Genomic DNA, 19,361 nt, shown 5'->3' on the forward strand with positions numbered 1-19,361 from the left:
TTTTTTTGTAATATTTTTTCAACATTTTTTTAAAAATTATTTTACACATGTTTTATCAATTTTTTTTTCTCATTTTTCAAAAAAAAATGTTGTTTTCAGTTTTTTGATTTTTCTTTAAATTTCAGAAATGAAAAACACTCGTTGAACAATTTTGAGTCTGTTTTTGAAGGAACTGTTTTTACTTTGCGTTAATATTGAATAAAGCTTTGGCTTCAATGCAACAAAATCTGTATTTATATATCCCGGAACTCGTCTTTAAACTTTAAAACTGTAAGCTTGCTATCTAAATTGCAGAGGAAGCGGTTCGATGGATAAATGTAGAGGTCGAATTTGTCCAAATTTCACGTTTCTTTTATAGTTTATTATAAAAATTTGGGTTTTTTTTTCGTTTTTATATCGTACTTTAGGCTTTCAGTGTCTGAGTACTAGAGGTGGCAGATGAAGTTGGGCTTCATAACCTCGTAGAGAAAGTTAAACATCTCAAACTTTGCTATTTCTAGTATACACGCTCCTACAATTGTGGGTACATACCATATAATTTTATAATGTTAAAGCAGCCAATTCTTCACCAAACATTTTTGTAGGTTTCAATTTCAATCTTACTTATTTTTTGCATTGTTTCTTCAGCATTTCGTAAAACTTGATTTTCATTCTTTTTCTTTCTGACACACACATTTTCCCATAAACTGAACTGATCAATAATTTGGACACGGCTTCTTCAAACGTGTTTTTTGCCGCTTTCCGTGTGTATGTATTTGGAGTTATGTACGATTCGAGTCACAATTCTTGTTTAAGCTTTACGATGCGATACAGTTTTGTAACACTCAGGCCAATCTTTACGTAGAGTTTCAGAAGTTTAAAACGAATTATATGTTGAGTCTTATCATGTAGAGTTTGTAATAGCTTTCTCTCTTTACCTATTGCGGGTCTCCAGAGTTACAGAGTTTTCATTGTATTTTTTTCATTAGTACTGAGAGATTTATTTTAGTATCTGCTTAACCAACCTTTTTGAACCACTTCCTTAGTGAGTTCCAGTGAATAATCATGATGACTTGACTTTCATGCAACAACTGAGGTTTTTTTTAATCAATTCCAACAACATTACCGTAGTTTGAATCGTCAGGGTTTGCTTAAATTTCTTCTATTGTCATGGAACTCTCATCTTCATTTTCATGAGTATATCTTTCATTTCTAACCTCGATTGTCTTGATATGGCGTGCGGGCAGGTTGTGAGTCTGCATTACTCCACCGTAAAAATTGTTCCCATCAACCATGAAGTCATATGTAGTATCTTTGCTAGCATTAAACGTTTCATTCAAATGTCTGTTGTTTGCAGTGAACTGTCGTTTTTCAAATAATAACGCAGTTCCAACTCGCATCAACTTATCAATTATGTCTAAATGATTTGGATCCGTTAGCAATTCGACATCAGCTTTACACAATTTCTTGAAACCTCACCGGCCAAATCTGAAGCGTTGAAATGATGAGCGCACCCAAGGCCATATTCTTCATAGCTGAGAGAGCAAATTTCCTAAAAAGAAACAAGCTAGGAGCAATGTGTCACAAGACAAAAATAAGTCATGATAGTCGAGCAGGCTCTGACAAATAAATTGATTGAAAACTGACTTCGCTTCAATCAAGTTCTTGGAATCAATAGCATATTTATGTCCGTCTAATTTATTCGCCCACTTTTCGAGAGACGGTATTTATTTTTCGTCAAACTTTTTACGGTCAGCCATGTAATTATAAGGAAAAACTTCTTTTTCGCGTATGAAATTTCTACAGATTTGGCTTACGTTTTGAAAAGGGTTTTCCTGAATTGTAATACTGTTGTCAGGCAAAATGTCTATTAATTTGTGTAGTGATGAGTGAAGAAACTTGCAATAATCAAGGAATTGAAAATAATCATAACTTTTTTGCGTAGTTTAATCTTTTTGTGTTATTGTTTTGATAAATACTCTGATAATTAGTGAAAAATAAATCTTGCCGTTGAAAGGATTGATTTATATTAAACTACGCGAGTCAGTTTCGTTGAGAGCTAGATATGTATGATGCATATCATAATTCTGCTAATTATGTCCAACGCGAGGAAGATAATTTATGTTTCCTAGCGCTAAGTTACATTAGTTTTGGGTCCATCCCAAGAAAATTACCCAAAGAGTGACAGTGATCCAGGCATTTTTTTTTGCTTTCACTAAAGTTTTCTCGACAGATCCAACAGGTTCTAGTTTCTTCTTTACACAGTTGGCTATGGTCTCCCAAAAAATATGGAACTTTTCGTTTATAGATGCAAACATCTCGAGCTAACAGAAAATTTTCTAAACAATTTTCAGAGCTATCAAGACTAAAGAAAAATGATTCTGAGGACTCATGATCAATTGCAATACCCGGAGGTTTCATGTTTTTCTAGAACGCGAGATCATGGAATTTTTGTGTTGTTCATACATGAAGTAATGGATGTGAAAACAAATAACAATCTGTGCATTTCAGAGAGAGTGAAACTTTCAAACTTGTGGCAACCATTTTCGACTGTCATCTTTATCACTACAGCTCGTTCAATATCTTCACATAATCGAGCGTGCGTTTTATGATCAATTTCGTTGTAATGAATTAGGAAACATTTATGGCACAACTGCAGGAAATTTCGAAATTTTTGCTTTGGAACTCCGCGACAAATCGTAGCAGGTCTTTTATCAAAACCAAGTGGTGCATTCCGGGTTTATATGAGAAAATCAGATCCATGACGAAATTATCTGAACTTTCAAATTTTGAGTCAATCATTGGAATGAGATCTCTATTTGGATATTGGAACACGTTTACTTGAACGTTATTAATTCTCTCGAATTGAGTAATCATGTTCAGGCTCTAGGCATAATGAAATAGTCGGATGCGTGATGCGTTCTGGGCTTTGTATAGGTGTGTGAATCAGTCTCTCAAAATTTAGGGTCATCTAACCTCCCAACGATAAGATCAGGCTTGTATCTAAAATGATAGGCGGCAGTGTAGCATAACAAAAAGAAATTATGGTCGCAGTGAGTACGAATACTAATCAGTTGTTGACAAATTGCTAATTTTTCAGGGAGTGATATAAACGAACAGCCTCCTATTGGTAACACATTTCCGAATTCAATGTACAATTCATTTACACGCTCATTTACCGTGGGTTCAATTCTTCCGGAACACATCTTCGATTTTCCGAGCTTTTCGAGAAATAAATCATCAGATACACCGTTTGCATTTAGGGGCTTCATCATAGAATTAGCGAAAATTTCAACGCGTTCGTCTTCAGGTTGCTGCATCCTTTGGTCCGAAACAACTGTAGCATGCTTGATTAACATAAGTTTAGCCAAAAAATGTACTTTGCAGGGTCCATTACAAGTTCTATCGACTAAAAAACTTTGAATCTCATTGTTTTTCAATGTCACAAACTCGATCAGATCATGTTAAATAATTTAACGTGAAATATGAAAGTCAAAACCGTATTTTTCATGGCTCACTCATGAACTTCAATTAAAGCGGGAATGTTATCAATATTGCTGGCCAAGGTGGTTGAGCTAAAGGGGCCGCTGTGTGATGTGTGTTGTTGATTCAAAACAGTTAGCCCATGCTCTGACTGCATGTGATCCCTGAACTCTTCAAAATCAAAAAAACCATACCAACAAAACCGCAATCCATTGCTGAATTTCCAATGGTGTGATTCAATATGCTGCTGCAGATTTGATAGCAATAAACTACTAAGTTTACAAGGGTTGCCTTTTTTTTCAACAGTGTGGAAATTTCGTTCATGACAAGATCTATTCGTTTTTTAAAAAAAGGGACAAATTTAAACTTGAGAACCATTTTCCTCTGGAACTGATTTGTAGCGAAGCAAAAAAGGGAATGAATCAAAGCTAAAGGCCAAAACGTTTAAAATACTGCGGCTAGTTTTTGTTTTTCTCCCTTCTCGGTGTGAATTTGAATTGTTTTTCTCGTTTAATTTTGAATTTGAACACTTTACCCGCCAAAGTTTGAATTAGAGTTAGATTTAAACCAAAATGTGTAGAAAATATAACAAAAATGTTTGTTTTTTACAATAAGAATCGTTCGAAAAACTTGTTTGGAAGGAAACGTATAACAAAAAGAAGTTAATTACCTTTAGTTATTAAACTTTTCAAAACGATAAATTTCGATTAGGCCAACGATGTTCGAATCTGTTGAAAAATTTTTTCTCGCAAAAGTTCGTATTGTAGTTGTTTTCTCACCAGAAACACATAAAGTCAATTTTGCTTTGCGTTCAAATTTTCAAAAAGTTTCAAAACCGTTGCACTTAGAAAATCAATACCAACTAAAATTATATGTGTTTTTTTAAAGATACCTTATGAATATTAAGAAATCAGTCAATAATTTTTCTGATGCAATAAAGATACATGTGAATTTCAAAGTTCAAGAGTTAATCCAACTTCTGTTTTTTCCACTAAAACTATCACATATTGGACCGTGTAACAAAAGTTGGAAAACTGGTATATGATGAGGCTTCTTCAAAAAGAATTGTCTGTATCACTTCAATGGCTGGTCTGAGATGGTCGTGCAACATATCAAAATACTTCTTCTAACCAGTCAATGTACAGAAGTCTGAAGACTATTGGACCTCATGTTTACCAGATTAAAATTTTCAAAATTTTTCCGAGATTCAAAAATTCAAGTTTTTTTGTATTTTGATTAAAGACTTGTCCATCATTCGGTTATCTTTTTATGCTCTCGTTTTCCTAGCAACTTGACAAGTGATGCATTAAGAGGCAGAGAACTTTAATTTTCATAATGACTAATTATAAAAACCAAATGAGAGCTATCAATCTGAGTTTTTTGTTTAAATCTTTATACACTATAAAACCAAATGAAAATCAAACAAACGCAATCTCATTTTCAAAGTTAAAAAAAATCTAAACATTCCTGAGTTTTTTCTAATGATGTTAGCTTTCGCTTTTTCTCTGGCTCAAGACATAGAGAAGGAGTCAAGTTCTCTCATGGAGTCATGTGGTTACTCACTGTAGCTACAGGGGTGCGCGTTGGAGTTGAACAATCTGGTTCATCAAGCCATGGTGACACTGTAGGAGAAATATCGGCTTTCGTGGTAACACTTATTGGTGATTCAACGTGGTCCATTCGCCATAACCGTTCAAAAAAATCAATACTGATTTTGTTAAAGTTGAAAAAACAATCTGAAGGGCGAGAAGCTCGTCAGTGTCTGTATATTTTCCGGGATTTGAAGGGCAAATCAAATACTCTAAATTGAGTTCTGCTTCTTCCTCCGACAAATTTAAGAAAAGTTTACTGAATAAATGTTTAAAAAAATTTTGCGTATCATGATGTGATTTGTGCAAGTCCACACATCTGAAATAAAACTGTTTTTTTTTGTTAGTTAGTTCAACAAAACTACGCAAACCGGTTTGATAAAAAATAGTTTTTTCGTGATTTGAATATCCAGCAATGTTATAACAAGGCTTTTTTGAAGAAAAAAAAACAAGAAAAAAAAGAACATAACGCGGAAAAAAATTGAATTGATTTTAAAATAAGGGTTTGCTTTTACAAAATTAGTAACTTTACGACCTGCTATGTATAAATTTATCGGTTTACTAAGGAGGGCATGTAGGTTAATTATGTTATAATGCATGGTATTCTATTTATATCTCTTTTGCGTTAAAACAGATAGCTTGTATAAAAAACTACCTTTGATTATTAAAACTTATGACGCCCATTAATAAGAGGACCAAATCTATTTAACCAAATTGCAATCCCAAACGTTTGCGAAAAAAAGTACATATTTGCTCATGTTAAATTAGATACAACGCTTTCTTTTGCAGACCAAAACAAGCAAGCGAAACTCTTAGTATTAAATTTTAAAATCAAGTTACTTTGAAGTTTTAGTTGTTACAATGAATAAAAAGAAATTAAACACCAAAGCAAATGCAGATAAAAAATTTGGTGATTACTATTTCGATATTTCGGAAAACAGTAAAAGATTAGAGCGTGATACATTGGAAACATTTGACCAAGCTGGTACGTATGTTTTCTTGAAAATTTCCTAAAAGGAAGAGGAGATGTTGAATGGATTGTGTGAAACGACTTTCCTCAACCAACGAACAGTTTTCAAAATTACTAAAACGGGGAAAGTGAACCCGAGCGCAAACGAATGAAATTTCCGAAACTGTTGAAATCAAAAACAAACCACAGTCTAATTGTAAACGTGCCAAAAAATCTCAGTTTTTCGCAAATACTAACAATTTCAAGCACGACTCGAATTAATTTTCTTCACAAACTGGAAGAAGCTATGTTCGTAGTTGTGTTACCCGATATTTTCAAAAAGTTTCAACCAAATTTCAAATTTGTTGCTACTGAAAAAACTTGTTCAAAAATTATGCTTTAGGAAGCCCTTTCAGAATTGAGAATTGTCATTTTTCAGTTGAAAATGACAGAAAAATCCCTTTACTATATATCGATTCAAGTAGATTCAGAGGAACATCAAAAAAACATTTTTTTCTTTCCCAAAATATTTCAGTGTTCAATTAATTAGTTACTCCTGCCAAAGATGTCAAAGGACACGGCAAGTAATTTGACAAGCTTAAACTAGCTCTCACTTACTCAGCACAAACTGTTCCAGCCAATCTCGATTCGTAAGAAATCACTGCAATCACTGCAATCAAAAATTTTTTTACCAGTTTATTGCTTTCTGCAATATCATCTAACAAACAAACTTCGTCAAATCAAAACGTCTGCGGAAAATCTCCTGCCATTGTGGATCAGAAACCAATTGATAATACTGTTACGCATGCTGCATTATCGACGTCAAACAAATCCGCAAGAATTTTGACTGCAGTCTCAGTGAAACACACAGGGTGAAGACAGGTTTAAACAGATGAGATGAATACCGAAACGTTCAAAAGATTTTAAAGTTTAATTACCTGATCACGTTCTGTCAATTTTTGAAAAATAATGAATATTTTGACAAGTTTTTATGGAAAACCTATTTTCGATAATAGTGATTTATTTTTGAAAAATTTTGTTGAAGAGGAAGTTAAGTTTTAATTGATACTATTCGTAATCCCTTTTTTATTATGCGTTCATTAAATTTAATTTAAATTTTCAATTTAAAACTGTTCATGAAATTTTAGCAGATGAAAAAAAATATTTTCCGGAAAAATCAGCAAATCAGTATTTTTCAGCCACTTGTTTCTACTATCCTGAATTTCGTTTCGAAAAAAAATTGACCGTATGGTGGTTTAATTAGAATAGAAAATTCGTCGTTCGACAGACAGTTAAAACAATTCAACTTTCTTAGAATACTTGCATTAAAGCATGACGCAGCAGCATATTTGCAAAAAAAAAGATACGGACCTGGGTACGCATTTTTTTTTTGCTTTTTAAAATAAAAAAGTGTTAGCTAGGTCACGTGACAGGTATTGCGTTTTTCTTATTTCTCAATCCAAAATTATTTCGATTGTTGGAATGATGAGTGAAAGTCATGTTAACCCAAAAATAAAATCGGAAGATTTAAATGCGGCAAGAAACCTTTCATCTTTGAGAAAGGCTTCCGTTTGCTCTACCAAAAAGCTTATACAGTTCATTTTCTGCCAACAGTTTAATTCAACAAATTCTCAAATGAAGAGAAAAAGCTTAAAATTGTGAATTTAGATTCCTGCACGGGGGCTTCGTTGAACGAAGGTGAATACAATTACTCATACTTGGAACATGTTTATGACAGCATTCGTTTGAGGAACTCAAACTTCTAATTTTTTGCTAGAGGATTCCAAAATTTTGTTTTATTAGCTGAATACTTGAAAACTCGCGTGTCAAATTTAAACAAATTTGGCTTCCCAAAGCTTAAGTTGTTTTGGTACAAGAAAAGCATATTTACAAACGACATTTCCTCGCATCATTTATCAAAAACATTGTACCCGTAGAAATTCCAAAGTTTTTTTTTCAATTGGATACAAATTTAAATGTCCAAGAACGCATAAATTTGGTGGTTGTGGTGTTAGAAAAAAATTTTCGGAAACATACGACAGACAAAGCATAGCTAGATATATAACAAAAAACAAATCAAACGGCAATCGGTCAGAGAGAAAAACATATTTACAAACGACATTTCCTCGCATCATTTATCAAAAACATTGTACCCGTAGAAAGTCCAAAGTATTTTTCAATTGGATACAAAATTAAATGTCCAATAATGCATAAATTTGTCGGTTGTGGTGGTAGAAAAAGTTTTTCGGAAACATACGACAGACAAACCATAGCTAGATATATAACAAAAAACAAATCAAACGGGAATCGGTCAGAGAGAAAAAAATGCGATTGGTATGCAGTTGTAACAATCAACCTTGATACAATCAAGCAACAAATTTTTCTTAAAAACATGGAAAAAGTAGAAACCACTGTCGAGAACAATGATTGCGCCTTTGCAGACATTGGTGGTGTCAAACAGTTTTTATCTGATGGAAACAGATCCTAGAAATTCTGTTTCTCTTCCCTCTGCAGAAGTTGTCTTGTTCTCACAAATCTGTTTTATTTCCATTTTGCTACCTTTATATCTTTCAAAACTGCTCATTTACAAGCTAAGTTGTGACGTGCGATTTCGCTTTCGATACTGTCCAGTACAGTTGGTTACATATTACTTAATCCCAAGTTGCATTAGTAATCTCATTTCAACGAAAAATTGTCTTTTTATGTCCCTTGTTTTTTCGAATGCTTCTCAGAGGTACATCCATCGCAAACAAAATGTTTTTTTTTATCTTCACGATCAACCCAAATACCGTTCTTTTGTTTTTTACATAAAAATGATTTTGAATTCACAAAATTTTCCGTCTTTGAAATTTTTACTAACTTATGGGATTGCATGATTGTCTTTGATTATACCTGTAAAACGTTTTTTTTGAGAAAGCATTTGTTGAATTAGCTACAGCAGGCCGACATAAAAATGTTCATATTATTTATATCAGCAAAGTAAACAATCACGTACAATAGATTTGAATACAACTCATTTATTTTCATTAAAATTATCTCGAGACATTCAACAAATTTCAAATTGATTGTTTAGGCAAACAATTGAATAATGCTAAATTCTTCCGCCATGCGTATCAGTTGGCAGCGAAAGAAGGTTTTGGTCATCTGTTGGCAGACTTAAATCCCAAAACTTCAGAATTTCTTCGTTACTCCTCAAATATTTTTCTACCACTGCCAACCCTTTCCTATTTACCACCCTCAAAAGCAGTCCTCACATCTCTTGAAACTGAGAGAGAACAGTTCTTGTATATTGAAGCAAACACTCAATAGTCACCATTGTAGATCAATTTTGCTAAGAGCTGATTCAAATTCTATTAGATTTCTTTGGGATTGTTTTGTAATAATTTTTATTGGGCATGTACCAGCTAACAAAAATTTCATCTCGAGTAAGAAAGTACCATTAAAAAATTTATTGACATTAAATTCAGTATCCAATAAAAACGAAAAGTTTAGGCAAACAATATTTCAAAGGATGAATCAATCGAAGATCGTGAAATTATTTGAGAAACAAGAAACTTAGTCATGTATGATGGTGATTTCATTCCTCGTAAAACATAAGCTCCAGCTTCCTCATTCCTCTCAAACCATAAGCTCCAGATGAGAAAACTGTACCACAATCTCAAATCCTTCATAATCCATCGTTTAATGACAAATCATCTCAAATCATTTATTTAAAGCGATTTCGTGAACGAAATACCAGGCATGACACCCACCACCATAAACACAACTCCTATTCTTTTAACCCCTAATATAAAAGAAACAAATCTTCAAAAGAAAAATCTAACTGCTCCTACAAAATTCAGTAGAGATGATGATGATGAAGCAGAAAAAGATGTTGAATCAGACATTTCTCTGCAGCAAACAAGTTCAAAGAGAGTAGAAAAAGACGATGAAAAGATTAATGGAAAATCGCTAATGGAAGCTAACAAAATGGAAAGTGCTCGTATTAAAGCAGTTGTTCGAAGTTGAATCCCCGAATTTAGATGTTGACTGATCTGTTTTAATTCAAGGGAAGCCGACATGCGTTAAAACTGAATCTTTTTTGTACGTTATACAACAAAACACAAAAAAACTTGAGGGAGTATTTTTTCTACAAATATTGAAAGAACTGAATGTTGATCCTTAGAGTCCAACACCTTAGAACCTTAGAGTCCAACACTTATGCCGAATAGATTCTCCGCTCGCTTAAAATTGAAGCAGCTAAGCCCTCATTGTCTTCCTTTGTCTCCGACAATCCGACAAATGATGAATCGAAGAGATCAAAACCCTCCGCTTCGAAGACTCGATCGGCAACTCTCAAACCCAAAACCAAGCACTCCGACAAAAGAAAACCCGTAAAAAACAATTTTTCTCCACAAACGACGACGATGATAAAAACTATGATAGCAGTTTAGAGTTGTTTGCGACGTCAACAAAAGAATAGAAATCCTACTATCAGCGAAGAAAAGAAACTCAAATTACTGTGCACGAAAGTTCCAGCTGCGTTTGGAAGCGTAAAAAACTTAACAAATGCTTGACGTGGATTCTCGCCGAAAAAAATTTCTGAGATCTCAAAAATCTAATACAAGTATGGATTGTTTCGTAAAACATATACTCGCATGTATGGACGGAGATTGGAAAATGTTCTCTCAGAAATAATTTTCCCAACGAAATTAAACAATGTTACTGATAAAGAAGTTACGTACGTCAGAGCATCCGAAGTAGTAGCCAGTAAATCGAACGCTGGCGACCGGAATACAATTTCTAGACCTTATTATGATGAAAATTTTTTATCAAATCAGGAGAGTACATTTTATTAAAACATTGTTTCAAAATGTTGAAAATTACGAAAAGCATAAGTATTTGGAAGAATCCAAATGAACGAATTTCATTCCCAAGTCCTTGAATACCGAGTTTGATAGGCTACAATGCAAAGCTTGGCGAGAAGGGAAGAAGCGAATTGTACGAATCTCATTTCCCACGTGACTTGTTTAGTGTGACTAGTCTAATTTTTGTCTTTTTTGTCATTATTCAATACCAAACTGTTGGAGATGCAAAGGCCCATTGTTGGGCTTCCTTGATTCAAGTAGACACATCAAAAACGGAAGTACCTGCAGCATTGAACCTTATCATCAAAAAAACTCCACTAACTTAGGCTTCAAAAAATCATTCACTTCATCCGTACAATCCAAACGGTACAATTGCTCACAGAAACTGGAAGACGTGTGCCCTTTGCAGGAACTGGTAAAGTTTTGTTGACTTCAAAATTCAAGCGCTTTGATTGAAAACCAATGGAGCAAAGTTATGCGAAGCTAGCTTCACTTCCTAATTTCTCCTAACACTACGGACTGTGGATTTGGCGCTTTGGCTGCTGGTATTGGTAGTATTGTTATACCGTTTGCACGACGGATTACTCTACTGGCTACCAAAAAATTGGGCAGAGAACTTTTGATGAGTGCAGCGCCAGAACTGATTGATGTCGATATAGAAGAAAAATCTCGTAAGCAAACATTGAAAAACACTGTCACAAGAACTACAAGAAAACAACTCGGTGGTGGTAGATGTCGTCAAAAGATACAAATGAATGGATTACGTAGAAAAAGGTCAGTAGGAGCTCAAAAAAAAACAACCATTCAAAAAAAAACAGAGCAGCGCTAAGTCGAGCAGGTTTTGTGCTCAAACATGAAAAATGATCGCTAAATTTTTACCCAATGAAGCCACCCTGATTTTGTTTAAAAAACCATCTTTTTGGATTACATTTGAAAACGTTTTTGATTAAAAAAATTGGACAAGTCTACTCACCAAATGGACCAATGCTTGAATTTGAAATCACCGATGACCGTAACAACATTGTTCACCAGCAAAAAATCTGTTTGGAAATACAATGCACAGTAACACAAGCAAATGAAGCTCATCTGAGATACGAGAACACCGATTCTTCTGTGTCTGACTCACCAATCATCGTATTTAACTCCCTGTATTTCCTTTTCTCTGACTGTACCATCTGTGCTAATCGACTCAAAACCTCAAATCCCAAAAATAAATTTGCGCATAAAACTTTATTGGAACAAAATATTCAAACAGCAAAAGAGCCAAGGACACATGGCTCAAGTGTCAGGGATATCATTTTGAAAACAATCTTGCTGCGATAGTACACGCAGCTGGTTTCACATCTCAACGAGAACTGGTCCGCGACTTGTGAGAAATTGGTTTTACGGACCAGCTGGAGTTGATTTCGTCACCTGTGACAAGCATTTGTTGAGCTGTTTTACCCTCCGATTTTCCTACAGGCGCTCTCAAGATGACTTTCTCATTATATCTGAAGTTGCTGCGAAGCATTACTGAAATTTGACTGAAATTTGATCAAAACTCCTTCGAAATACCCAAATCAAGAAGAAGTTACCAAAACATTTCTTGCAACAGCTGGTCATAATGCTTATCCAATGTATTTTTTACGTCCGGCCACAAAGATACATAGAACGTCCTTCCAACTTCGACGGTCTGAAAATGGATGAAATTCAGTTGCAAGATCTCATTCAGAGTTGTAAACATCTGAAAAAAAAGTTTCTTGGAGTACTTGCAGCCGAAATTTTCCCACCTCCCATCCCAAAAAATACCTTTTTGATTGTGAACACTTCAAAATCAGATTCTCCTGGGACACAATGGATTAAGATTTGTAACAGAAGAAATGTTTTATAATTTGCTGATCCTCTAGATCTTCCTTTTTGGCAGTACACTAGTCTATATAAACGATTGAACGAAAATTTCTATCAAGTCACTGAATTGATGGCAAACTTCCCCATGCAAGACTCAAACTCTACCATATGCGGTCTTTTTGTTTTTGTATTACACATTTAATTGATGATACAAACTTCGTTATTCTTCCGATTCTGTTTACATAATTTACATGTTTTGAAATGTTTCTAATTCACCTGCTTTCCCTTTAATCAACTTTTTAATATGGCTTATATGTACAAATTTCAGTTTCAGTTTGAACACAACAATGTTTTAGTAATTGACAATTTTACCCACTTGTTAACTAGATAGCAGTAAGTTAGGCTACTATCAAAGTAAAAAAAATACAAAATCGATCTATGAAGGGATATCATCAGCAAATGGGGCCTCCTTTCAGTACAATTTCCGGACGGATTTCGAAACGCCGCCTTTTGTCTGCGAGTCGAGCGCCGTGCATTTTCCTCTACTCGGACCCCAAAAAACTTTATTCTATCTTCAATTATATGGTAACAAGTTAGGTGCAAGTTCTGACATTATTTTCATACAAAAACAGATCAAACAGACACAATAATCGAATGTTTCCTAAGCCATATGCTTTTCAATAAACTATTATTTACTTTACATGACTTTTTTCTTATACATTTCAATCAACTGATCAACGAAATTAGGCTTCTGATTTCATATACATGGATTCTATGATGAAAGGTTTTCTAACTCACAAGCTTTCTCTTTAACTGCTCATTTTAAAAAACTAATTGATTCTTTTCATTTCTTCTTTTCATAAACCTATTAATTGACTATTTCACCAATTGTTATCTGGAGTGGTTTCGAGAGTTTTTGTATTGGAAATGAACCCAAACTGCTTTTGGTGCCTTAAGTGGCTTTTTCTCATAATTTTGTGTAGATAATTCAATCATTTCACTTATTTTCTATTTTCATTAAGACCCTACACTTTGAAGAAACATTGAAAGAACTAAATCACAAAGAACTTCAACAGCCAAACGCATGGCACACTTTTAGTTCATTTGGAACACAGCATAGCTTGCCGAGCTATTTGCGGCAAAAAGAAAGAATATATCGCCTCAGTGCATAGAACGATTTTGTTGTTAACCCACACAAGTTTCACAAAAGGATCATTAAGTATATAAATTATAGATAGGGATCATTAGAGATCATTAACTTTATTTAGGGATCATTAGCTTCAAATATTTTACTTTAAATAGATCATTAGGACAAAATATTTGCATAGAGATCATTAGGTATATTCTATACCCAATCATCGCCGTAGAGGTTACCCCCATCCCACTTTCGTATTTCTATAATACTGCAAGGCACAATTTTCTTCAAACTTTAGAAAAATTTCATCTGCAATTCTCTTTTGAACAAAACAGTTCTTGCTATTGCATGTTGAGAGTATCATGCTCGTAAGATGAAGTAGGCAACAGAACGCTTTTTTGATCGTATACGTTTGAGCTATCCACCTTCCGCTTATTATGGATTTTTTTTTCCGAAGTCATAAAATAGTTCGCCTTCGCCCCTTGTTGCTCAAATTTCCATCAAAAAAACATTCATGTATCATTCATATTTATAGCTCTACTCGCAACTCTGCCGTATTTGTTTATCGTTTCAACTCCACTGACCAAATCAGTTTCCTTCATGATGAATAGTTTTGAAAAGGTAAAAAAAACCTCAAGAAATACAGTCAAAAGTTTTTTAAATGTAAACTTTTATCGTATCAGCCAAAATTAAGAAACTAATTTTTTCACATTGTTTTTCAAGTGAACTTTTAGATTCCAAGGATTGTGAAATAATTCAAAGAAAGAAACCTTAGTTGATATTCGTAAAGGGCGATCGACTGATTTCTAGGAGAAATTAAGCGAAACGAATTCAAAATTGTAATAATGCCGAAACAATTATTGGTTCTTCTTTATGAAATTTTGTTTCTAAACTAGCTAAAAGTTGCAAGTTATAGCCTCGTAAATAACTTCAATGCTTAAAATAGTGTTTTATATTTTTGTTCGCAGACGGATGCATGCATATATCTTGTCATGGAGTTCTGCAAAGGTGGAGATCTTAGCAAAATACTGAGTAAAGTCCACAAACTCACGGAACCGGTCATTCAAGCATTCTTGAAACAAGTAGTCGCCGGTCTTGGATACCTACACTCCCAGAACATCATTCACCGCGATTTGAAGCCTCAGAACATTTTAATCGAATCAGATGAAGCTCTTCAAAGCGCAGACATTGATCCAGATCAGTGTGTTCTAAAAATAGCCGATTTTGGGCTAGCAAAGCAGATGGAAAAGAATCAGTTGCTCGGAACAGGTTGCGGAACGCTCGCCTACATGGCACCGGAGATCATGTGTCAATCAAAGTACGACTCCAAAGCTGATATTTGGTCACTGGGCGTAATCCTGTACGAGTGTATGATGGGAAAACTTCCTTTCGACTTTTTGGACTTGCCAAATCTTATGACTAATTACAAAAGCAATGGTAAAGGAGATCTGAAATTGGATATTTCGGGAGAAACTTCGGGATTCTTGAAAGACTTATTGAGGCAAATGTTGCAAGTGGTACCTGAGAAAAGAGGGAGCTACAAGTCAGTGACTAATCATCCTTTCCTCAAAACGCCGCAGCACCCAACGGTACCGTGTCAACATGCGACGGCGCCAACCCAGAAAACTGAAGGTTTGCTTCATACGGTTTCACCGTATGAAAGGCTGAATTCTTATTACAGATACTGCCAGCCGATTTATCTATATAAATATTAAGAGTAAATTATTATTATACAGAAAACACCTCTAAAAAAAGAACTTCATCCAGAGATGGCCGATTTATACCCAGCACAAAAAAAAACTAATTCTTTGGCAATTAATCGATGAGTTTCTGTTAGGGGTTGAGACTTGTCGATGGTTTTGAAGCACAGTTAAAATGCTGCGAAGGGTTGTTTTTGTTTACCCCGGATCTTGTAAAAAAAACGTAAGTTAAGCCACTCTAACATTGGCTGATTCACAATGTGAGACTAGTGGGACACATGTAATAAAAAGTGTTTTTTTTTCAGCCGAGTGGAAGCAGAAAGCGTACTCAAAAATGGTTGATTGTGGCAAGAGTGGATTGGATGTTCATGATACGCGCCATGAGGTGATAGATATGCTGAGCAGTTCCTACCCATTGTACACTTGGTTTGTCCATACTGCACCCAAAGACCTCAAGTACAGCTTAAAGTACAGACTGGATGGATTTGGAGAAATGGCCGAGTGGAGGAATGACCCAGAGTGCACACATAACATGTATCTGTATAAAGTGGCCACATCCAAACTGAGAGACAGAGGAGGGAAATGTACAGATGAAGATAAAAAGAAGGCTGTGAAGATAGTTGACGATGTGGGTAAGAGTGACATGTGTGGAGCTAATAGTAACTGCAGTGTAGATAGAGTGGCTGAGGAGGTGGAGTCTCGTTTGAACAGAGATTCACTCCACTGGTTAACCATCGAAGTGTGGGAAAGGGAAACTGGTTATGGTTGGTCTGAATGGTTCGATCATAGTAATTTTAGCAATATCTATAAATCTAGTGATAAATATTTCATTGATGTCTACCTCTCCAACTGACTGTCCGCCATACATGTCCCAACTCTCCTTCTTCATCTCCACCTGCCATCATCATGCATAAACATATCCTTCCCGATGCACCCAATTTACTCAATCTGTCATGATTACATGCATTTACACACCACTTCGTACCCATACTCACTGTGAGTATTAAATACACATACACATCTCCCATCCTTTTACTCACTTTGCGCAGTGCAAATGTTACTTAGAGTTAGTTATTGTGTAAACCCATTGTGTGTAACCCCTTTTAAACTCGTTTATTCAAGTAATCTCTCTCGAACTGTGTAGTAACTCACTAGGGACAGTAAACGCTCATCTGAGCCAGATGGTCATGGTGTATTTCCATCATTAACACGTAATCATTTTTACCACTATTTAACTAGTTGAAAAACAGAAAAAGATATCTCATTGTTTCTACCTAAAATCAAATAGTCGATTTCAAACTACTAAGACTATGAGAGGCTATGTGTATTTACCATGAAACCAATCATTCGATCAACTGATTTAATTTCATTGTGAACAGTTTTTTATTGAATTCGTACTCAATATCGCTCATCGCAATGACGTGGCTGTTTTACAACTTCAAAAATGATCAATTATCTCTTGTCACAATTGAACTTCTGCCACGTTCTAATTCGAGCTTTTGCTAACTGTAATTGAACAACTCAAACAAACTGACTGATTGATTCACGACCAACAAATTTCTTTGCAATAATAATATATAAGTTCAAAAATGCCTGTGGTAGCCTGCTGCAAATCGAGCTATAAATTGAGCTATAATTGTGGATAAAGCAATACGTAAACGTTCATCGGCGCTCACATGTTTTTAATACACTGAAACACTTCTGTTTCATAACAGATAGAACAAACAGTTTGGAAATTTAAAATTATACTAATGGAGTGCTATATTTTAGTGAAGTGCCTCAAAACAAGTTGATTGATAATTTTTCGTTTTTATGATGTAATTTTAATGCTTGATCACTGCAGATTTTGAGGTAGTCTTGTAAATTAGATAACTAAAAGTTATGTTCTTGTGCTTATTTTGACTACTCGGGTTGATAATTAATTTAGAAATTGTTTTTATGTAGTAAAAACTGCAAAAATTAATCTGGTGTGTAATAGATGACTGTACATAGAATTATCAGAAAATGAATTTTAAAAATCTTTTCAGCTTGTGCGCTAGAATTTTCTGAGCAGATACTGTTTTTTCTTTCAATTTTCCATGTTTATTTGGAGTTTTTGAAAAAAAAATTGATTGAAGGAAGGATACAACTAAGAACACAAACCGTCTTCATAAATATTTTTTAACACTATTAATAGTTTTTTGGTTCATTGGAGTTTATACAATATATCTTTGTTTTATTTCCACTACCAAACTGGAACAAAATATAAACTATGATTTCGTTTTTTAGAAAAATTTTAGGTTTTTATTTTTTCAGGTTTTATAATTGTAACCTTAGTAACCTTCCCTGGTAAATTTTGTCTCTTTTTTTGATATTTCCATAATGAAAAAAACAATAAATGCCCCTAAAATTTCAGTTGAAATTATCGAACAAACGACTATTATGGAAGAAACAACTAGTTCAGGGGAGGATCTAGGATTTTCACGAGAGGAGGGGGCGGATTTTCAAAAAAATTCAAAAAAATTGAGGACGTTTTTTTAGATCGACCAAATTGATTTTCCGAGCTCTTCTAAACCACTTAAAAGACGCTGTTTTGTCCGATTTTCTGAGCCGCAGGCAAATTTTTGAAAAAAACAGGTCAAAAAGCAGTTTTTGGGCACTTTTTGGAAAATTTTGGCGCCTTTTTTCATCAGGTTTTTTGGCGCGCTCTCCCCCTCAAAATTAGTACATTGTGCCATTTCCCCGGATTGGCACAGCGGAACCTTCCGTTACAGCACGAAAACGACTAGAGAGGCCTTAGTGATCGTATATTGCTGAAAAAAAATTAATATGAGAAAATTAGAAAATTTCGAATGACGACGAAAAATTCAAACAACCGAAAAGTGACAAAAAACAACAACCGAAATAACAAGTGCAAGACAGTCAGAAGAAAAAGAAAGAAAGACGAAGCCTCTTATCGTGACGATCACGCAAGAAAAGACGAGTAATTGAAACCAATAGAAGGAAATGAGGCTTCGGTGGGGCGGACGGAAAGAGCAGTACCCTCCCGTGCCAAGAATTTGGAGAAATAACGACGTTGTTACAGAGAAAGCGCGGAATCAGAGGCTCGGCCCCCAGAGACCATCATATCGTGAAGGACTGTAGTAGCCTAACTTTTTAGCTACTCTGATGTCATAAACATTTGAGTTAACACCTGTATTGATTGTTATTTTAGAATATGAGTAGCTGGGAAGAAGAAAGAGTCAATCCACCTCCAATGAATTTAATATAGAACTGTCACCAAAAACATAGTAAAATAGGATATTCAAGCCGTGTTTTTAATGATAATCATGTAGTCTGGGGTTCCGAGACCCAGCTATGTGGTTATCTTCGCATGTAAACGTAAGCTGATTAAAAGTCGTTTGACTGATGGCCTAAAGACTAAAACGTTTTACTTAGCCCTAAACATACCAGAAAATCAACTGGCTAGGCCTAGACGGTGAAAAACGAGTAGAAATCGGGTAGCTGACACCAGCCATTCGTCTAAATGTACTTTTTCTACGCGCCGGAGGGCTAGGTGGGAAGTCATGAGCCGGCTTATCCCAAGGTCCCAGGACCAAAAAGCAATTAAAGAGAAAGCGTAAAACCGAACAAAAAAAGTATATTACCAAGAAAAACCCAAAAAACAAATTTACTTGAAAACAAAAAGTGCAAAAAACAATAAAAAAATCCAAAAAATACCAAAAACAGTAAAAAAAAAAAACATAAAGTGACAGTTTATATGTTATTTCTCGACGAGATGTGATCTGACCTTCACATTTAGTGCTGTTTCAGATTGATTTATATCATTTCTGATCGAAATATTGAATGTTTTGCTGGTGGGTCAGGTACCCT

General features: G+C 34.8%; 1 protein-coding gene across 2 annotated transcripts in view; it reads left to right on the forward strand.

Moving 5' to 3' along the window:
- LOC134855399 (serine/threonine-protein kinase ULK1-like) overlaps nucleotides 1–17,506 on the forward strand; it is a 52,645-nt gene extending 35,139 nt beyond the window's left edge. For both annotated transcript variants that reach the window (XM_063871908.1, XM_063871907.1), the window contains 2 exons: nucleotides 14,778–15,441; nucleotides 15,815–17,506. In XM_063871908.1, coding sequence (XP_063727978.1) covers nucleotides 14,802–15,441; nucleotides 15,815–16,362 — 1,188 coding nt within the window. In that variant the 5' untranslated portion in view covers nucleotides 14,778–14,801 and the 3' untranslated portion in view covers nucleotides 16,363–17,506. The remainder of the gene's footprint in view (nucleotides 1–14,777; nucleotides 15,442–15,814) is intronic.
- Nucleotides 17,507–19,361: the final 1,855 nt, after the last annotated feature.

The sequence above is a fragment of the Symsagittifera roscoffensis genome, chromosome 10 (assembly GCF_963678635.1).
Source record: "Symsagittifera roscoffensis chromosome 10, txSymRosc1.1, whole genome shotgun sequence".
Classification (NCBI taxonomy): Eukaryota; Metazoa; Xenacoelomorpha; order Acoela; family Convolutidae; genus Symsagittifera; species Symsagittifera roscoffensis.